The following is a 14,868-nucleotide window of genomic DNA, read 5'->3' on the forward strand; positions in this document are numbered from 1 at the left end:
AGATCCCTGAAAGTTGGGAATCAAGTAGATAAGGTTGTTAAGAAGGCATATGGTGTCTTGGCGTTTATTGGTAGGGGGATTGAATTTAGGAGTCGTAGCGTTATGTTGCAACTGTACACAACTCTGGTGCGGCCGCACTTGGAGTACTGTGTGCAGTTCTGGTCCCCACATTACAGGAAGGATGTGGAGGCTTTGGAGAGGGTGCAGAGGAGGTTTACCAGGATGTTGCCTGGTATGGAGGGGAGATCCTATGAGGAGAGGCTGAGGGATTTGGGATTGTTTTCGCTGGAAAGGCGGCGGCTAAGAGGGGATCTTATTGAAACATATAAGATGATTAGAGGTTTAGATAGGGTGGATAGTGATAGCCTTTTTCCTCTGATGGAGAAATCCAGCACGAGGGGGCATGGCTTTAAATTGAGGGGGGGTAGTTATAGAACCGATGTCAGGGGTAGGTTCTTTACCCAGAGGGTGGTGAGGGATTGGAATGCCCTGCCAGCATCAGTAGTAAATGCGCCTAGTTTGGGGGCGTTTAAGAGATCCGTAGATAGGTTCATGGACGAAAAGAAATTGGTTTAGGTTGGAGGGTCACAGTTTTTTTTTAACTGGTCGGTGCAACATCGTGGGCCGAAGGGCCTGTTCTGCGCTGTAATGTTCTATGTTCTATGTTCTATGAAATTGAACCTAACCTGGTGTTAAGTGTACATTTCTCAATGAATGGAAATGGTTGATTTCCCTCCCACCATTTTGAAGAAACAATTACAACTATACTGAGCTTACTATTGCTGAAATCTATCAGATCATGATTGACAAAAGTTCATGTTTTACCAATAATAACTTGAGAAGTTGAATTCACTAGATCCCAATGTGTGGGCTGACACAAGAAAATGGCATGAAAGAAGCTGACCTGTCATCCAAAACTCAGCAGATTCCTTAAACGTGCCATCACTATCTTGTCTAGCCTACATGTGATTCCAGTTCCACATTAACTACTGAATTCAAAAGATTACCAAAAGGGCAAAGATGCTGATTTGTCCTGTTTAAATAGAAAAAGTGGAAGCAATATGAATAGCAAAGATCCACAAGCTGTTCAAGCAAGCAAAATAATGAAGGCAAACAAGAGTCTGGCAGGTACCAGCTAAAATCACTTGTATGCACCAACTAAACAGATTCATTTATTTAATGTGCATGATTGGTAGAACTCAGTCATTATAAATATATTCAGAGAATTTATGCAGGAAGAAAATTTGAATTAGAGAAATGATCAATGGTGAGTGTGTTCCTGGGTACAATGAGATTGGATTGAGGTTTGTGAATTACAGCTGTTTCTGAGCCATGGTTTTGCTTCTGTCCATTAACAAGCATTGCTGTTATTACATAATGCAACTCACATTCAGGTCTTCCTGAGGTATAACGTTAACAGCTGACTTGGTGATTTCCTTTTGGCGACCTGAATCTTAAGCTCTCCAAAGTGGCATAGCTAACCCCTCAGATAGCAAAGACTAATGTATGGGGTAAAAACCCTGGAATTTTACCCACTACAGGAACACCATCACTGCACCAATTCAAGGGAGTCCAAAATGTTCTTAGTCGTGGCCTCCCAAACAGAGCGCAAGTTTTCTAAATAGGATCTTTATGAAATGGGAGATAATAGGCCATTCGGCCCATCGAGATAGCTCTGCCATTCAATAAGATTCTGACTAATCTGTTTCTGTTTTGAATTGCACATTCCCACCTATCCCCGATAATCTCTTGCCCAACAAGAACCTACCAAACTCCACCTTAAAAATATTCAATGACTCCACCTCCTTCTGAGGCAGTGTTCCAAAGTCACACAATGCACACAATGTTTGTTATTTCATCTCAGTCCTAAAAGGGCGATCCCCTAATTTTAAAAACAGTGCCCCCTAATTCTGAACTCACCCACAAGACGAAACATTTGTTCTACATTCAATTTCTGAGACCATTCAGGATCTTATATACTTCAATCAAGCCATCCTTCAATCTTCAAAACTCCAGTGGAAATAAACCCAGCCTGCCCAACATTTCCTCACAAGACAACCTGCTCATTCTGAGTTTCAATCTAGCAAACCCTCTCTAAACTGCCTCCAATGCACACAGTATTCAAGATGCAGTTGCACTAATATCTTTCATAATTGAAGCATAGCACCCTTACTTTTATGGTCAATTCCTCTTGTAATAAAGGATAGCATGCCATTAGCCTTCTTAATTACCAGATGTACCTGCATACTAATGTTTTGTGACTCTCGCACTACAACACATAGATCCCTCTGCACCTCGGAATTTGGGAGTTGTGCTTTGTTTAAGTAATACTCTTCTTTATTCTTCCTGCCACATTTTCCCTACATGTTATACTACATTTGCCAGAATTTTGCCCACTCAGTCACTATCTATATCTGCCTACAACCTGAGGAATCAGTAGCTGCTGACTTTAAAGAAAACATTTAAATGGGCAGTGTCACTTTTGTTAAGTCAAGGAACCAAGAGCAACAGATCGCATTTAGAAATGGATTCTCAAACACATGCAAAAAAGTAAAATTTGGAACAATACAGCCCTGAACAGCAAGAATAAATGTAAATTATAAATGTAATACACACAGCTCTCAGCTTCATACGTGTAGTATTTACATTTTTGACAAATATACAAAAGGAATATTAGTAAGACTGAAATCATTGCCTTTGATCACTGCCACAAAATCCAATTCTCTAAACACTTGATTCCATCTCTCTTTCTGCCAATAGTCTGACGTTTACCTTGGTGTCATTCTTGACACTGAGATAAGCTTCTGACCCTTTTGACCACTTGTGTGCACAATCAAGACTGTCTATTTTCTTCTCTGCACCATCGCTCAATTCAGGCCCTGCCTCAGCTCTTCTGCTGCCAAAACCCTCACCATGACTTTATTGTCTCTTGACACTTCTAATGCAGTCCTGGTTGGCGTGCCATGTTCCACCCTCGATAAACGTGATGTCATCCAAAACTCTGCTCTGTATCTGAAATTGCTGCAGGTTCTTATCACCTCTTTGCTTGCTGACCTACATTGGGCCTTGGTTAAGCAACATTCTAAAATTTTCAATTCGCCCTCACCCCCTTCCTCTTTGTAAGCCTCTCCAAATCTGGCCTCTTGAGCATCCCTGATTTTATCACTGTATCACAGCCATGCCTTCAGCACTAAAGCTCTGGAATTCCTTTATCTCTCCACCTCACATACATCCTTTAAGATGTTCCATAAAACCTACCACTTTGACACTGGAATTAAAGAGTACAGGAAAAAATGTAAATGCTGGAACGTGGACTGCAGTGTTTCAAGAAAGCAGCTCACCACCACCTTCTCAACGGCAACTAGGGATGAGCAATAAATGCTGGCCAGCCAGCAATACACATGGCTCACGTTTGAATTTTTTTTTCAATACTCTGTAGTCAGGCAGCATCTTATCACATTTTAACATTGTAATCTGTTAACATTTCAGGCATTACATTCTTAACTTTTCACAGTTCTGGTGAAATAGTTTCCGAGGTGAAAGGGGGAAGACACAAATAAAAAATGAGGGAGGCTAGAAGACGGGAAACATCAAATGACAAAAGAATTGGTAGGGCAGAATCTAAGGGAATAGTAGTGTCACAAGTAAAGAAACAAAAGATGGGTCCAGTGGAGGTATGAATGGTAGAATAATGAATAGCTGCTGTCTGAAAGAGCAGAGTAAACTTCCAGCCCCATATTTGACAGATCATGCTCTGCCATTTCCACTACCTCCAGCACAATACCATCAAATACATTTTCCCCTCTTTCAATATTCCAAAGAGACCATTCCCTCAGTGACACCCTGGTCCACTCCTCTATCACCCCAACACTGTCCCCTTCTCACGCCAACTTTCCACACAAACACTGGAGATGCAACACCCACCCTTTTATCTCCTCACTGTTCAAGGCTCAAAGCACTCCTTCTAGGTGAAGCAGTGATTTACATGCATTGTTGTCACTTATAAGACCATAAGACATAGGAGCAGATTAGGCTACTCGGCCTATCAAGACTGCTCCGCCATTCAATCATGGCTGATATTTTTCTCATCCCCATTCTCCTGCCTTTTCCCCATAACCCCTGATCCCCTTATTAATCAAGATCCTTCAAACAAGGATGATGTCTAGCCTGAAATGACTCAGCAGGCAAATCGTGCAGGCACAGGTCTTTGGGCAGAGGGCAAGCTGTCAGTAAATGGGGTGGGGGTGCAAGAGAAAGAAAAATCAGGGCAGTTCTCAACCCAGGGTTTTGCTCTCTCTCCTTCTGCTCCCATCACTTCTATGCAGCAGTTACTGCAATAAGTTTCCAACTGTGTTGTGGCTTGTTGGGCGAAGTATTGCCACATGATGCAACCTATGCACATTCCTTCCATTCACCAATATCAATTTGCCCCCCTTTTCAATGAGGCTGTCCGAATGCCATCCTGGAGATTGGGTGCCATGCTTTATTTGTGAAAGAGAACTTGCTTAGGAAATAGATTATTTGGCATGTGGATGTAGTGCCCAGACCAGGGAACAGATTTCACATGCATCACAAATGAATTCCAATACCAGACTGAGGTAGATAGTGAAAAGAGTTGGTGCAATCACACAGTCTTGCTTGACATCTGTCTGAATACAAAAGGGGTCATGCTACATTCCATTGCAAAAGATGATTTCTGTCATACCTTCAGACAGGAGGTGCAGATTAGTAGCAACCTTTGGTGGATATGAGCACCTCTGGAGGACTTTCCAAAGGACTTCACAATTGATGGGAGTCAAAGGCGTTTGACAGGTCATTAAAGGCCACACAGAGCTCTTTGCATTGTTCCAGACAGTTTTCTTGGACTTATCAAAGGACTCATATGAGAATTTTCAATTTATTACACCATATTTGCTGCTCACAATGTACTCTCATTTAAATTGGAGGATCAAACACAGATTAGGTAACCACTTTGGAGAACTCTTCAGTTCAGTCTGCAAGCACAACCCAAGCTTCAACTGGCTTGCCATTTAAAATCTTCCCATTACTTTCATGTCGACATCTCGGTTCTCGGCCTACTGCAGTGTTCTAGTGGAGCACAAGCACATTCAAGGAACAGTACCTCAGCTTTCATCAGAACCCCCCCCCCCCAGTTTTTGTTTCTTCAGTGGTCCCATTACCAATCGCTTGGACTCTGCTCCACCAACACTTGTCATGTAATGTCTTCTGCCTTATGATATACCTTCTCTTTTGTTTTTCCCCCACCCTCTCTCATTTCATCTCCTTAAAAGCTATTATACTTCTCACTTTTCCCAGTACTGATGAAATGTCATGAGCTGAAACATTTCGCTCTCCATAGATCCTGCCAAACCTGAATATTTCCAGCATTTTCTGATTTTATTACATAAATACAAGTGCTACAACTGTTAGGTTTGTAAAGTTATGTTTGAGACTGGAGGGAATTTTCCCATCCCACCCTCCACGGAAATTACTTGGAGACAATAGCAGCAGCCTAACAGAGGACAGACTGAGAGCCTTCCCAAAGTAACAGAATAATGTTCAAAATGTCAGGTTGCAAAAAGTTGAGTGTTAAACTGTACACTTACTTCCTCCATTGGGAGTTGACATCTCAGGGATAGCTAATCAGCATTTCTACTTAGATAAGGGGCCCATGTTATTCATGTTGCCATCAAGATGGGCTTTGAGAGTGAAAGGGTCTCTACAACATTGCTGATAGTTCTCAGACAAGTTGGTCCGCCAGGAACTGAGAGGGAGAGCAGTTATAGGCAGCAAGATGCTGTTGTTCACACAGGGATGCAGGTGAGAGCTTCCATTAGGATTGAAAAGACCTAATACATGAGGAGTTAAAAGTTAGGCTGGGAATTTTGTTTAGCTCGTGCTAAATGAAGAATTTGTGGGGAAATAAATCTCACTGTGAAAGATGGTTCTGAGATTAAATGTTCCCAGACTGAGAGAAAGGAAAGGAACAGAAGTAAACCTCTGGCAGCATTAGTTCCCGGAGATTTGAATATCTACTTCAAGATCAGTGTAACGTACATAAAGTATATTTTTCAGTTGCGCTGAAGAAAAAGGGGAATGTTCTATTTTGTGGATTAAAGTACAAGCAGCCTACAAAGACAGCATTCAGTCAATACTCTTTAGTTACAGTAGTCTTAAAATGCAAAATCTCCTGTCATCCTTTCAGCTATTAATTGGAAGTTTGAATTGGTTTTTTAAAATCTCAATAGAGATTGTAACACAGGTTGTCGTTGAACATTTATTGATGTCCTCCATTTGCTATAACTAGTTACATAAATATGAATATTCCTACAAGAGTATTCTGTGCCAATAGTTCCAAAAACTGCCAATTTCAAGCATCGAGGCACTAGAATCACACCTATGGTTTGCTATACAGAACCAGAAAAGCACCCTTCATTCCTTCACTAATAGTGACTTAAGATTTTAAATATGTATTTACCCTGAACGAAAAACATTCAAACCACCTCCACTGTTTACTGCTGTGTTTCAGGTAAAGGCAGGAATGCTGAAGACTAAAATGATTTTTCACATTGTCAGTTATATCCGCAGTAGCTAGAGGAATTAAAGACATGCTTAGTACATGTGGTACTAATATGATGAGTGTTACCATTAAAGAAAATCTCTCAATGTACCAAATGTAAGTCTAATAAACAACTGTCAGTCCTTTTCACACAACAGGATTTCAACGGATTTTAGAACAAGCCTGTAAGCCTTTGAACTCTTCACTTAGTCTTTCACATTAAATAGAACTGCAAAGTCAAGGTTATCCATCGCATCGAAGTCTATAAATAGCAAGACAAATTCATTATTTTGCAATGCAAGTTCCCAAAGCCTATAGATGGTTACACAAAAATAAAACTGCACTCGTTAGCATGACAATTATTGCTGACAACTGGAAGAGTGGAGTCAGCATACAATACTTTAAAGTGACTTTTTAGGCGTTCATATTTAGTCCTTGCAAAAGTGGTGCTACATTCAAAATGTTACACACGGATTTCTGTATTATTTTAGATACAACTTGCAAATTATATAGCCCTTTCCCCCAACCACACTTACCAGAAAACAAAGCTGCGGCCAGTTGTGAATAAAATATCTATATGTATATATGGAATAAGGTTCAGACAAATCTTTCGTGATCAACCTCATTATATCTGGCATTTGCAACTCTGACTCATAGCCAACATATCGTATCCTGTCGGGCTCTTGTTGGGGGTGCAAACTACAAGCAGCTATCGAGGCGGCCAGGCACTGTTCTTCATCATTTGGGCTGAGACCAATCCGATCGAGTCCATCTCTGGGGTTATGAGTGTCGGGCCCGGCCGCCTCGGCAGTCCTTTGGTTCGCATGGTTCACGTTGGGACCCTCACAATAATTGGCGTCGGCTTTCCTCCTGCCACCTTCGGGCAGTGACAGTCCGGGGTGAAAATCGGCGGCGGCCTCGGTGCAGGACAGGCGGCCTTTGCACTCCGCCTTGTAGTGGAGCTCGGGGTTTATGATAACGCAGCCGTTGAGCAGTCGCTGCTGCTGCTGGTGGTGGTGATGGTGGTGGAGGTGCAAGACGCCCTTCTTGGCTCGGTTGGGCTCCGGGTAGCCCCCAACACTGTTCGCCGGCTGTGGCCCGCCCTCCTCGCCGTGTTGCTGGCCTGTCCCATCCAGAGCAGCAGCAGCTTCCTCCTCCTCCTCCTCCTCGCCGCCCCCTCCTGGCTGCGGCCCCGGGAGCTGGTCGTAAGCGCCCGAGTGGTTGAGGGTTGCGGCGAAGGGAGAGATGTCAGCGGGGGCTGGGGAGAGCACGCTAGGCCCGGGCGGTACATCAGACATCCTAGAGAGCGGAGAAACGCGGCGACAGCATGAGGGCCGAAAGCAGCGAGAGACAGAAAATGATTCCAACCCGGAGAGGGTTGGAGGGGAAGGAGGGAGGGAGGGAGAGAGGGTGGGGGTGGAAGGGAGGGGGGTTGAGGGGGGGGGGGGGGAAGGAGGACTCGCTGCCCGCCCTCAGCACTCACACATCCCGACTGGAGCGACACAGGATCGGGGGGGAGGGAGGGCTGCCAGGCAGAGCCCGACACAGGGGGCGGCCGGGGGAGGGGGGGGAAGAAGAGGTGAAGCTGAGGGGAAGCCGAGCTCAGGCGGCACCGGCCCGCAGCCTGTAACTCGAGGCCGTTTCCACTCTCAACCTAGGCGCTGCCGTAAAGTGAAGCGGGCGCGCGGCCCGGGCGCCCCCGGATACGTCACAACCGTCGTAAAGACGGCTCCGTGCTTCCCCTTCAACTTTTGTTTTACGACGCTGACCTTTGACCGGCTGCGCGCGCGCGCGCGGGGGGGAGGGCGGTTGGTGCGAGACTGAGGGGGAAGGCAACTTGAGGCAAGAAGCGGCGCCTCTCTGTGTCTGTGACCGAGCTCAATGAAACAAATAACCCCTCCCTTCCACACCTCATAGGTGTTTATCAATTTATTTCTGGTTTGTGTGTGAGTTCAGTCGGTGGAAGCTGCTGGAAATTGCCCTTAAACCATTCCCTTGCTGCAAATGCAAGCATTGTGTCTGTTGAGTCTTTCCTTTCTTGGTACTTACTGTTCGTGAGTCGGTGCTGTTTTATCTCTTCATATCTGTCTGAAATCAAGCAGGGTGCTCCAGAGTTAGGATTTATTTGGTTTTAGTGCAGCGACTGTTTATTTTCTTTGATTTTTTAAATGAAGTTTATCATGTGCAAGATGCCTATTTCCAACTATTGCAGATGATAATCGTTGCCCTGGGCTGGACCACTGTCGAGTTACATATAAAGGGACGTTTTTGCCTTTTGGTGTTTGGTTTTATGAGCGATACTTCATGCATTATACACAAAAAGAGTAAATGTTGGAAAAAACTCAGCAGATCTGACAGCACTTGCGCAAGGAGAATAGAGCCAACGTTTCAAGTCAGGATCATCCAGATGCTGTCTGACCTGCTGAATTTTTCCAGCATTTTCTGTTTTTGTTTCAGATTCCAGCATCCACAGTATTTGCCTTTATCCCCATGTATCATAGATTTGTTTTTATCTCTGAAGGTTCATTAGACTTATTCTTGGGATGTCCTATGATGTCCAATTAGAATGGGCCTATTATTTCTGTGTTCATGTATATTCTTTTATTCCTATTTTCATGTTTAGATCACTGAGAGAAGATCTTATTGAAACAATATTCTTAGAGGTTTTGCTGGTTAGATCCTGAGAGGTTGTATCCCCTAGCTGGAGAGTCTTGAACTAAGGTTCATCGTATCAGGACAAGGAGTCAACCTTTTAGAATTGAATGGGAATTGATGAGGAATTTCTTCAGTCAAAGGGTTGTGAATCTTTGGAATTCTCCACCCAGCAGGCTACAGATGTACAGTTGATGAAGATATTCAAGACTGAAATTAGTAGATTTTTGGACACCAAGGGGATCCAGAGATATGTTAAAGTTGGAAAGTGGAGTTGATGCAGAAATTCAGCCATGACCTTATTGAAAGACAGCAGGTTTGAGGAGCTGAGTGGTCTACTCCTATTTTTTATGTTCTCAATGTTATACTTTGTGGACCAAAAAAAATGCTTTTCAAATAAATTATCTAAAATTAAGAATTACCCTTAAGATTGAGGAAAGAATTCCATTCATCTGCTATTGTTATTCTATAATTTTAGGGGATTTCTCAAGGTACTTTCTGTTAAAAGGATGCATGTGGCGGAAAGTGCACAGGTCTCCTGTTAGCAAAACAATTCTGAAAACAAACAACCCACCCTTGGGAAATTAATGGTTTCGTAAAAATGTAGGTCAACAAATATGTAGGTCAACAATTATGGCTACGTGTGGAACCAAAAGATTAGAACTCCCAATGTGATAATTAAAAAGAGCTCTTTAATGTTTCCACTGTACCTACAAAAATGCGCATATTCAAAGAAGGGAATTAAGAATAGCTCAGGATTTCAAATCAGGCATATTGAGAAGCAACTCAAATAACTAAACTTGTTTTCATTACTCAAAAATGATGAGGAAAGTCATGAAATAATTCAAAATGATGAATAATGATTTTTGCAAATAAAAGTTTTATTTATCAGTTAATCACGTTTAGATAATGTATACTAAATATGGTAAATATGTAAGATACATTGTTCCATTTATTTTTACTTTGGTCTAGTTGAAACATAATCAGATGTCAAAATTCGGAAACATTGGGAGTAGACCTGTGATCTGGGAGTCTAAGAATTATAGATCCAGGATTTGTGAGCACTGAAAGGGGACCCTAGAATCTGGAAATGAGAGACGGGTCCTGAGACTGAAGAGGACTAGAGAGAGGTACCGAGTAACTCTTGGGTCAAAATCCGACAGTATTTCAGATTTCATTTGTGCTGGGATCCGCCGAGATTGTAACAAAGGGCGTGGATTTGTGGGCATGGGTTTGCGGAGAAGTTTAGCAGTGTTATGCAGGGATGAAGGCTGGTATAATGGGACCAGAATTGTCTTTGGCTAATTTTGACCCACTGCCTTTTTATTTCTCTTTCCCAAACCATCTGTGGCTCTTTACTTGATGGGAGGCAATCCCTCTATTACTTTCTGCATCAGAAATTTGTTGTCAAATTGTACCCTGAAGTAATTGGTGACCTTTAGTAATATAAGTGCTATCTAAAATTGCAGTACTGTCGAAGCTGATAAAGCCAACTATCCTATTTTACCAATAGGGAAGAAATTATAGAGTTTAGGAACAAATGTTCCCTCAGATGCATGTAACCTAGTGGATGTTGTACAATAATTAGAGATAATGGTAATGAAAAATATTCATCATTAAATGGCAAATTTGTTCAATATCCTTTTATTAGTACTTAAATAGAATATTTTCGTTTCTTGTAAAAATGGACACGCAAGTTGAGGGCAAATGAAAATGGGATAGGTGGGGCCATTGTGATAGTTGTTTCACCTTTAACCAATGCGTGAGTTGAGGAGATCTTGTGGCACAGTAATAGTACCCCTGCCTCGAGAGCAGAAGCTCTGCGTTCAATACCAAGACTTGTTGGCCATGGAAGGAGCATTCATAACATGATTTGATGGGCCGATAATCAGTTCAGGAATTCTTCCACCACTTTCCCACTAATCTCCAACGGGGAAATAAGCGTGAGTGAAGATATGCTAAAGAAACGTATGAGTCGGTAATTAACCCAATTTAAATCTATTGGTTGTTTGGCCCAAAGAATACATTTTGCCTATAAGGATAGATTTTGCTTCAAGACAAATACAGTAAAGATTTTTAATGGAAACAGCAGAAAATTCTATTAATTTGTGTGCATAATTGCCACTGAAACAGCATTAGATTTTGGGATCAAATCAGGCAGCATTTCACTTCACTTTTACATGAGAACACTTAAATACTATGGTGGGGGAAATGCGTAGACAGCTCTGCATAAGAAAACATGTCTTATTTGTTCTGCTGTTGAGTAAATTTCAGAGACACTGTTGAAAATGATGATCCTGATGAAGCAGAATTTGGACTCTAGAGCAGCTTTTATTTTGGTGCTATGCTGCTCAGAAACCAAAATGGCATTCACTGCAGCACACACTTCTGCTTTGAATCATGTTGAATGTCATCTTGGTGGAAGTATTAGTAATTGCCTCGTTGATTTGATGCCAACACTGACATTTGGAACTCAACAGTCTAGATGAGGCCCTCTTTAGCTCACAACTGAATATGTGTTAAGCAGCATAAGGACTTGCCCTCTAGCACTAATTTAAGAGACCGTCAACTATTACAGATTAGTTGCTGGTTATTTCTTCTCGCTGCTAATACAATTTTGCATGTGTTTGGTGTTTTTTCTACTGTTGTTTCAAATTGCAGAAGTCTACCGAAATTGGTATGATGTGGTCCAGAGATGCTAAATGATGTTTTATGGACTTCAAGGTTTCTGCACAAATCAGTTGCTCCTAGACAGGGGTACATTAGTGGATCTTCTCCATGGAATGGAGCATGACTGGGGAAATGACCAGAGGTCATGCAGACTAGGATAAGCTAGCAGAGGAGGGATGCAGACATGGGGAAAAAGGAAACTCAGCAGAGGATCTATTTGGCCAGAGTGTTTACGGTGCAATTCTGCTTTCTGAATCTCGGTGTGGAACAATTTCCAAGACATCTGTGCTTCAATTAGGACCTCCTTGTTCAAATATGCCAACTACTGTAGCCACAGTGCCAACCTCAGGGCCAGGACCTGATTGCCAGTGGCTTTGATGTTGACCATGGCCATGAAATTGTGTATGTCCAGCTCCTTCCAGTCTGGAGGTGGAGATATTAACAGCATCTCATGGTTTACCATTTACTGTTTTATAAGGGAAGTCACTGAGGCTCTATTCAAAGACAATAGCCAGAAATAAACAGAGCAAGCACAAGGGTTTGTTAGGATTGCAGGACAGCGCCTTGTTGGAGCCACATGCCAACTCTGCCATATATCAAAACTGGAACGGATTCTTCCCTCAACTTCCAGCTGTTGTGTGACGTTAGGCAGTGCATCATGAAGGAAAGTGCCCAGTATCCTGACAGCAGTTATGATGTCTTCATTTTGCAGCAATGTGCTATGTCAGCTGCATTCAGCCAGCATGATAAAAAGAGTGGCTACTGTGCAACGAACGCTATCCACTGATAATGAATCCTAACTCCAGTTTGTAACCCATGTGGTGATACTTTGATGCTGCCATAAAACTGGGAGCATACAATTTGCATGCTGAAATAATGGTCCCTCTGCCATGACCACTCTGGAGGAGTTCTACAGTACTCTGCTGAGTGTGACTTAAAACTTATGGTGGTATGCTGTGTGCTGCAGAACCTCACCATCATGAAGGGATTGCCCTTAGTAGCAGCTATCAGACGAGCAGCTGAGGAGAAGAAGCATGAACAGGAGTAAGGGAGGCAGCAACCTAGACAGTTCTGCTTGGGCTGGCTGTGAGTAACAAATTCTAGTGTTATGTCTGCAATTACAACCCCGATTCTCCATTCACCAATAGACCCACACTTCTTACCTATTCTCTATCATTGATCAATACATTGGAGTTGGCCACAATGCAAGAATAAAATTCACCACAAAATAAACATTACAATCAAAATTAATAAGTAAAACCATGTCATATTAAATACTCATCATCCTTCTGCATTCCTTGTGTCTGTCTTATGTGTTTTTGCCTGTGTTATTGCTCCTGGTAAGAGTTTTAACAACTCCAGGTTAAAGTCCAACAGGTTTATTTGGTAGCAAATACCATTAGCTTTCGGAGCGCTGCTCCTTCGTCAGATGGAGTGGATATGTGCTCTCAAACAGGGCACAGGGACACAAAATCAAGTTACAGAATACTGATTAGAATGCGAATCCCTACAGCCAACCAGATCTTAAAGATACAGACAATGTGGGTGGAGGGAGCATTAAGCATAGGTTAAAGAGATGTGTATTGCCTCCAGACAGGACAGCCTGCAAGTCCAGGAGGCAAGCTGTAGGGGTTACTGATAATGTGACATAAATCCAACATCCCGGTTTAGGCCGTCCTCATGTGTGCGGAACTTGACTATCAGTTTCTGCTCAGCGACTCTGCGCTGTCGTGTGTCGTGAAGGCCGCCTTGGAGAACACTTACCTGAAGATCAGAGGCTGAATGCCCGTGACTGCTGAAGTGCTCCCCCACAGGAAGAGAACAGTCTTGCTTGGTGATTGTTGAGCGGTGTTCATTCATCCGTTGTTGTAGCGTCTGCATGGTTTCCCCAATGTCCCATGCCTCGGGACATTCTTTCCTGCTACCAAATTTGCTACCAAATAAACCTGTTGGACTTTAACCTGGTGTTGTTAAAACTCTTACTGTGTTCACCCCAGTCCAACGCCGGCATCTCCACATCATTATTGCTCCTGCGCAGAGTACAAAAACAATAACTTAATATATAGCACCTTTAATACAATGAAATAACCAAGGACGCTTCACAGGAGCATTAAAAAATAGTGATACCGAACCACACGAGATATTAAGTCAGGTGACCAAAAGCTGAGTCAAATAGGTTTTGAGGACGTTCTTAAAAGCAGAAAGTGAGATAAACAGGTAGAGAGTGTAGAGAAGGAACTCCTGAGTTTGGGGCCCAGGCAACTGAAGGCACAGGCACCAATGGTGGAACAATTATAATTGGGACTGCGTAAGAGGCCAGATTTAGAGGAGTGCAGATATTCCAGAGGGTTGTCACTGGAGGAGATTACAGACAGAGTGAGGCAAGGTCATAGAGGGATTTGAAAACCAGGATGAGAATTTTAAAGTCAAGGCATTGACCAATTACCACAGTGACTGTAGCAGAGCCGGTGGCAGAGTGTTGACCTTTAGTGGATGAGACTGTAGATGATGTTGGAAGACGACCTTGAGCAGCTCCAGCTTCAACACTGCACCATTTTGGTATAGGTAGTAGCAGCCTGCGCTGACTAACAACAGCAAAGCTGCTGGCAGAGTGACAGGATGGGAACATGAGTGAGCCCAAACCTCATCTTGAGAGATGAGAGGTTTGGGCTCTATGGAGCCACTGCCATTCGCCTGGGATGGTGTCTCAGCAATCATAGTAATCTGTTGGAGAACAGATTTGTAGGACTGTTGTGACACCCTTGGGCAGCAGTCTGAGTTTGCATGGCACTTCATGCCCGGTGACCAATATAACATTTCTCAGTTCGCTGCCTTATAAGGGATGTGACAGGGATTCTTTATGCCAGGAAAACGGAATACATTTGGACTCGTCAACATTAAGAGCATTCAAATGGTTATTGGATAAACATATGGATGATATTGGAATAGTGTAGGTTAGATGGGCTTTGGATTGGTTTCACTGGTCA

At 42.9% G+C, this 14,868-nt stretch overlaps 1 protein-coding gene and 1 long non-coding RNA gene across 7 annotated transcripts in view; one reads left to right on the plus strand and one right to left on the minus strand.

Moving 5' to 3' along the window:
- Positions 1–8,280, minus strand: part of naa30 (N-alpha-acetyltransferase 30, NatC catalytic subunit) — a 33,992-nt gene extending 25,712 nt beyond the window's left edge. Inside the window, exon 1 of the mRNA XM_078233859.1 lies at positions 7,096–8,280. Within this exon, the coding sequence (XP_078089985.1) occupies positions 7,096–7,857 (762 nt within the window). The 5' untranslated portion in view covers positions 7,858–8,280. The remainder of the gene's footprint in view (positions 1–7,095) is intronic.
- A 79-nt stretch (positions 8,281–8,359) lies between these two features.
- LOC144507111 (uncharacterized) overlaps positions 8,360–14,868 on the plus strand; it is a 32,000-nt gene continuing 25,491 nt past the window's right edge. For all 6 annotated transcript variants that reach the window (XR_013500028.1, XR_013500027.1, XR_013500030.1 and 3 more), the window contains exons 1-2: positions 8,360–8,476; positions 10,184–10,341. This is a non-coding gene — a long non-coding RNA (uncharacterized LOC144507111). The remainder of the gene's footprint in view (positions 8,477–10,183; positions 10,342–14,868) is intronic.

This window comes from Mustelus asterias, chromosome 18, assembly GCF_964213995.1.
Source record: "Mustelus asterias chromosome 18, sMusAst1.hap1.1, whole genome shotgun sequence".
Taxonomy (NCBI): Eukaryota; Metazoa; Chordata; class Chondrichthyes; order Carcharhiniformes; family Triakidae; genus Mustelus; species Mustelus asterias.